This window comes from Parus major, chromosome 21, assembly GCF_001522545.3.
Source record: "Parus major isolate Abel chromosome 21, Parus_major1.1, whole genome shotgun sequence".
Lineage (NCBI taxonomy): Eukaryota > Metazoa > Chordata > Aves > Passeriformes > Paridae > Parus > Parus major.
Genome location: NC_031789.1, coordinates 3319576 through 3329473, shown reverse-complemented (window position 1 = coordinate 3329473; position 9898 = coordinate 3319576). Strand labels below are relative to the sequence as shown.

Sequence of the window (9898 nt, the reverse complement as noted above, 5' to 3'; positions counted from 1 at the left end):
CACACAGAGTGTACATAACACACACACACATACACACAATGTACACACAGAGTGTACATAACACACACACACAGAGTGTACATAACACACACACAGAGAGTGTACATAACACACACACACATACACACAATGTACACACAGAGTGTACATAACACACACACACACAATGTACACAGAGTGTACATAACACACACAATGTACACACACAGAGTGTACATAACACACACACACACAATGTACACACAGAGTGTACATAACACACACACAGAGAGTGTACATAACACACACACAATGTACACACACAGAGAGTGTACATAACACATACAATGAACACAACACACACACAGTGTACACAACATACACAACGTACACACATAGTGTACACACACAATGTACACACACACACAATGTACACACACAAAGTGTACTCAACACACACACAATGTACACAACCCACAGTGTACACACACACAGAGGGTAAACAACACACACACAGAGTGCATACAACACATAAAATGTACACGACACACAGTGTACACAACAGACACAGAGTGTACACAACACACACAGAGTGTACACACACACAATGTACACACACAATGTACACACACAGAGTGTACACAACACACACACAGTGAACACACAGTGTACACACACACAATGTACACACACACACACACAGTGTACACACACAGAGTGTACTTAACACACACACACACACAATGTACACACAGGGTGTACATAACACACACAGAGTGTACACAACACACACACAAACACAGAGTGTACACACACACAATGTACACACACAGTGTACACACACACACAGCGTGTACACAACACACACAGTGAACACACAGAGTGTACACAACACACACACACACACAGAGTGTACACAACACAGAGTGTACACACACACACAGAGTGTACACACACACATACAGAGTGTACACAACACACACACAGAGTGCACACATACACACACAGNCTGCTAATCCAGGGATTATCCAGCACCTTCCCTTCTCCTGGGACACATCCCAACCCTGCTGCTTTTGCTCATGTGGAGCTGGGATTGCCCAAAAACCTTCTGGTGTCCCTGGTGGGTGCTGCTCCTGTCCAACTGTTCCCCCAAGACTCCAGAGGAGCGATCCCGACCCTTGGCAGACACTTCACAGCCGAGGTGCTTCCCTCCCTGCGGGCAGCAGGGCCAGGCTTCAAATCTGCCCTCCAAAGGAGCATCACAGAGCCTGGAGTGGGGAAAAGGTGTGTGTGCATCCTGCCTTTGGGAATTCTCACTGCTCCAGCTCCAGCTAGCTTCACCTAGGCAGCATCTTGGATTCTTCATCAGCCAAAACGACAAAAAATAATATTGGAACTTTTCAATTGCTCTAGGTTTGATCTAAACCCCAACTTTACTCTTAGTAAGTTGACTGGGAGGGAACATGAAATGCAATTTGAGAGAAAGGACTTTTTCAGATCTACCTTTGCTAACCCATCTCTGTCCCGTGCTTTTCCTTTTCCCTCCCGAACTGCCCGAGTTTCTTCAGCAGAGGGAGCTCCAGCTTTTCGTTTGCTCCCCATCGCCTTTCCGAGGATTGCTCAGAGGAGCTGGGAGCGAGTTCCTGCTGCTGGAGCCTTCCCTGGGCAGCAGCACTCACCCACCCACCCACCCACCTACCTTCCCTGGGCATCCTTCCATGGGCCAGAGCATCCCAACCCTTCCCTGGGCATCCTTCCCTGGGCCAGAGCATCCAACCCGTCCCTGGGCATCCTTCCATGGGCCAGAGCATCCAACCCTTCCCAGGTACCTTCCCTGGGCCTCCTTCCCTGGGCCAGAGCATCCCAACCCTTCCCTGGGCATCCTTCCATGGACCAGAGCATCCCAACCCTTCCCTGGGCATCTTCCCTGGGCCTCCTTCCATGGGCCAGAGCATCCAACCCTTCCCTGGGCACCTTCCCTGGGCATCCCCAGCCCTACCTGGGCAGCCCCATCCAGCACCAGCTCCAAGGATGCTCACACACACACAGAGTGTACACAACACACACAATGTACACCACACACAGTGTACACACATACAATGTACACACACACAATGTACACACACACACAGACTGTACACTGCCCGCTGCTGCCTGCCTGGGTGAACTTTTCCTGCTTGTTTTGCTTAGTTTTGGGTTTTTCCCCCTCATTTTTCCAAACAACTGACAGCACAACACAGCTCTGCTGTGTCCACAGCAATCCCATCAGCTGGGGACACACGTGGGAATGTGTATCCCAAACCTCACAGGGGCCCTGCCACTTGTCAGGGCTGCCAAAGAATCTTTTTGCCCCCATTTTACTTATTTTTTATTTGATATCACACAAACACCAACAGGTTTGCAACCTCAGGCAAGGGGATAAACATTGCTGTCAGGTGGATGCTGTCACCCCTCAGTACTTCTCCATCAATAGTCTTTGGTCAAAGGCTGCCACACACCCTTTTACAGCAGGAAAAAACAGAAAAATCCCACACTTGCCACCAGCAAACCCCAGCTTGGCTTCCCAACTGCTGCAAGATTTCATCATGCTTCATTTTGAGGTGGAAGCAGCAGATTTGGCAAAGTAGAGCTTCTCTGCAAGCCTCTGTCAGTTTGAAGCCATTCACTTTAGACCTGTCACTCCCTGCCCTTGTCCAAAACAACAGAAATTAGGAGATGCAATAGGAAATAATAATTGACAAGAGAAACTGTTGGGTGGTTTTGGGCTCTTCTCAAGCCTTGTATCAACTACAGCACCAAGCCAGGCTCTGCTGGACGTGGCTCAGTGGTGGACACGGCAGTGCCTGCTCAGGGTTGGACTCGATGGCCCTGGAGATCTGTTCCAACCTCCACAATTCCAGGATTACATCACCATCAGCATCCCACTGGCAAAGCCACCTCCACACCCCACTCAGGCTGCCAAGGGAGCCCATGCCTGGGTGTGCTGATGGACCTGGTGGCTTTGCTGGAAGCCCACGCAGGGCTGCCCATGGAGCACAAAGCTTGGGGAGGGCAAACCATGCATGAGTACACACACAGAGTGTACATAACACACACACACATACACACAATGTACACACAGAGTGTACATAACACACACACACATACACACAATGTACACACAGAGTGTACATAACACACACACACAGAGTATACATAACACACACACACAGAGTGTACATAACACACACACACATACACACAATGTACACACAGAGTGTACATAACACACACACACAGAGTGTACATAACACACACACANGTGTGTGCATCCTGCCTTTGGGAATTCTCACTGCTCCAGCTCCAGCTAGCTTCACCTAGGCAGCATCTTGGATTCTTCATCAGCCAAAACGACAAAAAATAATATTGGAACTTTTCAATTGCTCTAGGTTTGATCTAAACCCCAACTTTACTCTTAGTAAGTTGACTGGGAGGGAACATGAAATGCAATTTGAGAGAAAGGACTTTTTCAGATCTACCTTTGCTAACCCATCTCTGTCCCGTGCTTTTCCTTTTCCCTCCCGAACTGCCCGAGTTTCTTCAGCAGAGGGAGCTCCAGCTTTTCGTTTGCTCCCCATCGCCTTTCCGAGGATTGCTCAGAGGAGCTGGGAGCGAGTTCCTGCTGCTGGAGCCTTCCCTGGGCAGCAGCACTCACCCACCCACCCACCCACCTACCTTCCCTGGGCATCCTTCCATGGGCCAGAGCATCCCAACCCTTCCCTGGGCATCCTTCCCTGGGCCAGAGCATCCAACCCGTCCCTGGGCATCCTTCCATGGGCCAGAGCATCCAACCCTTCCCAGGTACCTTCCCTGGGCCTCCTTCCCTGGGCCAGAGCATCCCAACCCTTCCCTGGGCATCCTTCCATGGACCAGAGCATCCCAACCCTTCCCTGGGCATCTTCCCTGGGCCTCCTTCCATGGGCCAGAGCATCCAACCCTTCCCTGGGCACCTTCCCTGGGCATCCCCAGCCCTACCTGGGCAGCCCCATCCAGCACCAGCTCCAAGGATGCTCACACACACACAGAGTGTACACAACACACACAATGTACACCACACACAGTGTACACACATACAATGTACACACACACAATGTACACACACACACAGACTGTACACTGCCCGCTGCTGCCTGCCTGGGTGAACTTTTCCTGCTTGTTTTGCTTAGTTTTGGGTTTTTCCCCCTCATTTTTCCAAACAACTGACAGCACAACACAGCTCTGCTGTGTCCACAGCAATCCCATCAGCTGGGGACACACGTGGGAATGTGTATCCCAAACCTGACAGGGGCACACACACACACACAGTGTACACAACACAATCACACACAATGTACAAAACATTTATTCAGACCAGTCTGCCTGCACAGGATGCCCAGCAGTGGTTTCACCCCTGCTGCACACAGCTCCAACCCCCAGAGTCACCCACTTGCCTCGAATGGGGCACAAAACACAACAGAGAAAATGCAGCAGAGGCAAGAAATCCATCCTCTCCCTGAGGAGCAGGAGGGCCCTTTCAGCTGCTTCCCACCAGCCAGCAGAGACCTTGGCAGGAGGCAGGGCTGGCTCTGGGCCACCAGCCCAGCCCAGTTGGGAGCCAGGGAAAGCCGTGGTGCTGCTCTGGCAACGCGCTTCCCCTTCCTCAGAAAGAAAAGGCACCCAAAAAAAGAAACATTTCACTTTTCCACTTGGAAAATCCTTCTGCAATATCAGTTTGGTGGCTTGGAAAAGTCCTGCCCGAAGCGAGGGGGAGAGGAGATGAGAGGATGCGCTGGGTGGTCTCATATCAAACACCACAAGTGACACTTTTGGCACGTCCAGCCTTCATTTAATTCACAGCAGCAGAACTTGTGGTGCTCAGGTTTCTTTCCCCACAGTCTTTTGCAAAAGTCCCAGGGAAAACGAGTCCCATCCTCGTGCCACAGCACGTCCTCCACGTGGCAGCATCCAGGGAGCCCTGGCTGCTCCTGCACCCACACACCAAGCCCCTCTTGGCATGGTGGGTTGTAGAAAACCCTCAACCAAGCAGCATCAGATTCCTCTTCCTTTTTCTAAGGCATCTGCTGGCTCACTGGAATTTTCTCCTGGATCTCCTCATACTTGGGCGGAGGGGTGAGGGGCTCTATCGTGATAGGGACACTGCTGTTGCCTTGTGCCAGGTTTAGCCTGATGTCCTTCAGGTGCAGCTTCTCTGACTTGATCCTGCGGACCTTGAGGGGTTTGAGGCGCTTGCTGAGGCGGGAGCCGTGCCGGCTGGGCGGCCTCTCCGTGCCGGGCTCCGCGCCCGCGGCTCCCGGGGCCTGGCTGCTCTCGTCCAGCCCTGCCAAGGACTCGTAGGAGGGCAGGGACACGCTGAGCCTGTTGCTCCTGTCCGAGTCTCTGGGCTCAGAGTAGCCCGTGTTCATCACCTCCTCGTAGCTGGGCACGTAGTATTGGGAAGAGACGTCTTCATCCTCTTCTTGACTGGAGGGGAAAGAGTTAAATCTGGGTAGCACATCATTTCAGCTTTGTTGTGGGAAGGGGATGGAGAGGAATGAATAAAACCACCCCACCCCACCAGAAATAGTTTTTTGTCCTTTTATATTATAGATCAGTTTCCTTTTGCTTGACAGAATAAATCAAGACCCCACCTAAGTTCAGACACATTTTATTTCCTTGTGACTTATGGCCATATTTGATCATCACTTTCTCTGCCCACAGACCCTTTTCTATTGCCCAGCAATGATTTTTTCCCTCAAGAGAACATCATTTTCCCTCCTCCACTCTCAAAAATCAGTCAAAATAAATTAGAAAAGGACATCACCCCTCTGTCATTCTGATGTCTTACGGGTTGGGTACCTTGGGTTTTTCTGTAAAGAGATTCAACTCTACTCTGTGCCATCATCTGTGCACAGGTATCTGCACACAGCACTTGTGTTGCCATTTCTTGGGCATTCTGGAGTTACCTTTCTAATCAAACATGGAAAATCAGTTTTCTCTGAGGATCTGCAGACCCTGACAAGAGCCAGCAGAGCCATTGTTCCCTCCTGTTCCCTTGTCCCAAGGAGTCCTTGTTCCTCTCTCTGCACAGGGAGCTTTCCCTGTGCCTGTTTGTCCAGACCATGCCTGCTGCAGCAGCCTTTGCTCTGCTCCACAAAGCTCCCCGAGCAAACAGCAGAGCCCTGCAGACTTTCACCGGGTCTAAACTCCATGGCCAGTCCCCGAGGCTGTTTGGCACCTTGGCTGCACCCAGCGAGGCAGGGACAGCCCCTCTCCTGCTGCTCTGGCTGCTCTCCCGGCGTGGCAGGAGCCTCCTGCTCTCTGTGTCAGCCAGGCCCGCTGTTCTCTCAGCTCTCTCCTGTGACAGCAGTGGCACCTCTGGCCACAGCTCTGTGTAGAGCCCACCTCACACACCAACACGGCTGACATGAACAGCACTTACATGAACACAGCTGGAGTCCTTCCTTTCCCATCTCCAAACCAGAGCCCGAAACCACGGCGCGTGCTTCCTTATTTCAGCACACGCTGCCTTCCCCTCCTTGCTCCAGATCTTCCCGAGCAACAACAACAACAACAACAACAACAGCAACCCCTGGTGTCATCCCCACACCCAACCCCGCTCCCTTCATCCCCCGAACACCTCCTCACCTGTCCTCCTGCTGCGAGGGCTCCGCAGACACCTGGCGCTGCACGTGGCCGATGGCGAGGTCCTCGCTCTGCCTCTTCTTGTCGCGCACGTTGAGGCAGAGGGAGAGCAGGAGCAGCAGCAGGCCTGCCCCCACCAGCACGTAGGCCACCGAGAAGGTCTTGCTCTTCAGGATGCCCCCGGAGCCGCGGTCGGGCTTGCTGCTGTTGCCGCCGGGTTTGTCGGGGGGGCCGAAGCCGGGCACGAGGTTCCACACGGCCATGATGATGCCGAGCACCAGCATGCCCAGCCCGATGGCCGTCAGCGCGTAGTGGGAGCCGTTGGCGCGGGACTGGGCCATGGCTGCTGGGGGGCCGCGCTGTCCCCGCGTCACCGCATGGCTCGGGGCGGGGGGGCCCTGCTGGCATGCGTGCGGCCCCTTCCCCGGCCGGGCGGCGAGATCTGGGGACACGGGGAGAGCTGAGGTGAGAGCACGGCAAACTGCACCAGTAAAATCCAGTATATATTGCTCTGCAGCCACCGCCACGGCAATCCGTCCAGCTGACACTGGAACCTCACGCTGCCCTGCCTGGGGATATCCTGCATGCCAGGATAGAGCAGGGCACGTGGAGCCTTCCTGGCCGCCCTCATCCCCACCTTTTGCTACTTTCTCGGCTGTAATATCCACCACCCTTTGAAAACAAAGCACTGATGTTTGCCAAGGGCTTGGATTGCCTGTCCTTAGGAGTGTGATAACTGACAGCTTCACGGCACCAAAAGGCCATAAAAATCTATTTTGAGATCTGTTGTCAATGCAAACCAAGGTGGAAGTGCTCAGAAACACATCTCTAGCTGAGCAGCTTCTCTCCCCCTGTTTGAGAGGGAGCAGGGCTCCTCACAGCGCTGGCTGCCAGAACACTCGGAGAACAGAAACCAAAAGTGCCAGCTCGACCCTGTGGCTTCCCCCAGCTGCTCCTGCAAGGGCTGCCGGGATGGGAACCCTTGGATGGGCCCTGGCTCACTTCAGGCCAGCTCTCGCCCTCCCTGGAGCAACACACGCTGGTGTTGAGAGCCCCAGCTGCATCCCTCGAGATGTCTGAGCATGAACGTTCCCCACCAGCCAGGCCAGGGGTGGGAAGTCCTCCTCTGAATGTTTTCCCAGTCGCCAGGACCAAATGTGCTCCGTTCGCAAAAATAAACACACAGAGCCACATCTCCTGTCCACTCGCCTCCCTGGCCTCGGGTCCTGTGACCCCTGGGTGGGCAGCTCGCATCCTCACAGCAGAACTGCCCCATCTCCGCCCCACTGAGCCTTGCAGATTTATGGATGTGCCATGTCAGGGATCTCTCCTTCCATCCCTGCCTTCCTTATGCTAGGTTGGGCTCGAGGTGGCTCTGGACTGTGCTGTCAGTGGTGCTGTATCCATACACCCTCCACACACCCTTCAGCTCAACCTTCCTGAGCACAAAAGCTCCATGTTTGCTTGTTTAGCTTGAGTGCACGCCCAGTTTGCAGGGTCAAGGGCCGGAATAAAACAGCACTCCCAGAAAACAGAGCGGCTACAGCAGGAAAAGACACGCACGCAAGCCCGGAGAGGAGGAATCTGCAGAGCAACTTCCCTGCTCACTGCCTCTGCTCCAGCCTGGCTGTGGAGACTCCCAGAGGGGTGTCCCAGCCCTCTGGACACATCCCTGCCCCACATGGGTCTTGTCTCCCATGGTTTTCTGGGGCTCTGGGACACCCAGGAGCTGCTGGTCCCAGTCCGATGGCAGCTGGCACAGGCAGGCAGGGGCAAGCCCGTCATCCCCTGCTCCAGCACGGGCTGCTGCTCTGTGTGCTGCTGGGGGAAGGTCTGCTGAGCCCAGCTTTAATTCTCCATCCTAGTGAGCAGCTCTTGAGGCTGTGGAAAATGCATCCAAAACATCCTCACCACCATTCCCAGAGCCATCCTCCCACCCAAGCGCTTCCTGAGACTGATGCTACCAGCACTGGCCTCTGCCCTCACAGGTTTTGCAAAGGTTTTGCTCTCCACTTGTGCCCTGTGGGGTTTTTTCCTCACCTGATGATCCAGCTGAGCTCCCATCCTCGCCACAAACACATCACCCAGCCAAGACTCGACTTGAGAACAGCTGTGATGGCCTTGGGGCAGGAAAATTGTACTGCACCCACGGTGGGCACAGAACACAGCTGGTCACTTCTGCCAGTGGTGTCTAAATCTCTGTGCCTGCTCACAGCCTCTGTGGCTCCCCTCAGGCACCTCAGTCCTGGCAGTGGGCAGGATTTAAGCTCCCACGTCACCCCTGTGCCTGGAAGTTTTTCACGGATCCATTGCAGTGCTACCCATCAGCTCAGCAATCAGATTAAAGCAGACTTGCTATTCCAGTCTATCTCTCCATTGAATTAGCTGCTCTCCTGGCTTTCCCAGAGCTGCTCCTATCACTGCTCCAACAGTGCCCTGATGTCAGCATCCCGGGAAGGGAGCTGCTGCTGTCTCTGCCTCAGCTCCTGCACTCTCTGGATGCTCATCCCAGCATCACAGAATGGTTTGGGTGGAAAGGGACCTCAAAGCTCATCTCATCCCACCCCCTGCCCTGGGCAGGGACAGCTTCCACTATCCCAGGTTGCTCCAAGCTCCATCCAACTTTTCCTTGAATACTTCTAGGGGTGGGGCAGCCACAGCTTCTCTGGGCACCCTGTGCCAGGGCCTCCCCACCCTCACAGGGAAGAATTTCTTCCTAAATATCCAGTCTAAATTACCCGTTTTTTTCTTTAAAACCATCTCCCCTTGTCCTTTCACAACAGGCCCTGTAAAAAGTTTGTCCCCACATCAGGTGGGCGAGTGATGCCCGAATGTTTCAGCCCCTGAGCCCCCTTCCCTCTTCCTGCAGACCAGCCCCTTCTCCATCCCGTGCCCTGCCCTGGCAATGATTTACACCAGGATCTCCGAACCATTAAACTCCTCCGGCACGGCTGCAAAGCCCGGGGGGCACCCACACCTCCTCTGGCCTCCCCTGCTCCTGCCGGAGCGCTTGGGGATGCTCTCACATTTCCGAGCGTCAATTGGGCACGGCACGGTTCGGGATAAGCCCGTTCTCAGCACCACAGGCCCCGAAGGCTTTGGCACGGGCGGGCAGCAGCAGGAGCGGCTTCCCCTCCACGGGACCCTCCGGGGGTCAGCCCCGGATCCACATCCCGGGATTCCCAGCCCCGGATCCACATCCCGGGGCTCCCGGGGCTTCCAGGGCACCCGGCCCCGGATCCACATCCCGGGGTACCCG

General features: G+C 54.3%; 1 protein-coding gene across 1 annotated transcript in view; it reads right to left on the bottom strand.

The window, feature by feature from the left end:
* Positions 1-4342: 4342 nt before the first annotated feature.
* TMEM51 (transmembrane protein 51) overlaps positions 4343-9898 on the bottom strand; it is an 11275-nt gene continuing 5719 nt past the window's right edge. The window contains exons 2-3 of the mRNA XM_015648554.1: positions 6643-7081; positions 4343-5478 (exon numbers count right to left, since the gene is read on the bottom strand). Of these exons, the coding sequence (XP_015504040.1) occupies positions 5067-5478; positions 6643-6980 (750 nt within the window). The 5' untranslated portion in view covers positions 6981-7081 and the 3' untranslated portion in view covers positions 4343-5066. The remainder of the gene's footprint in view (positions 5479-6642; positions 7082-9898) is intronic.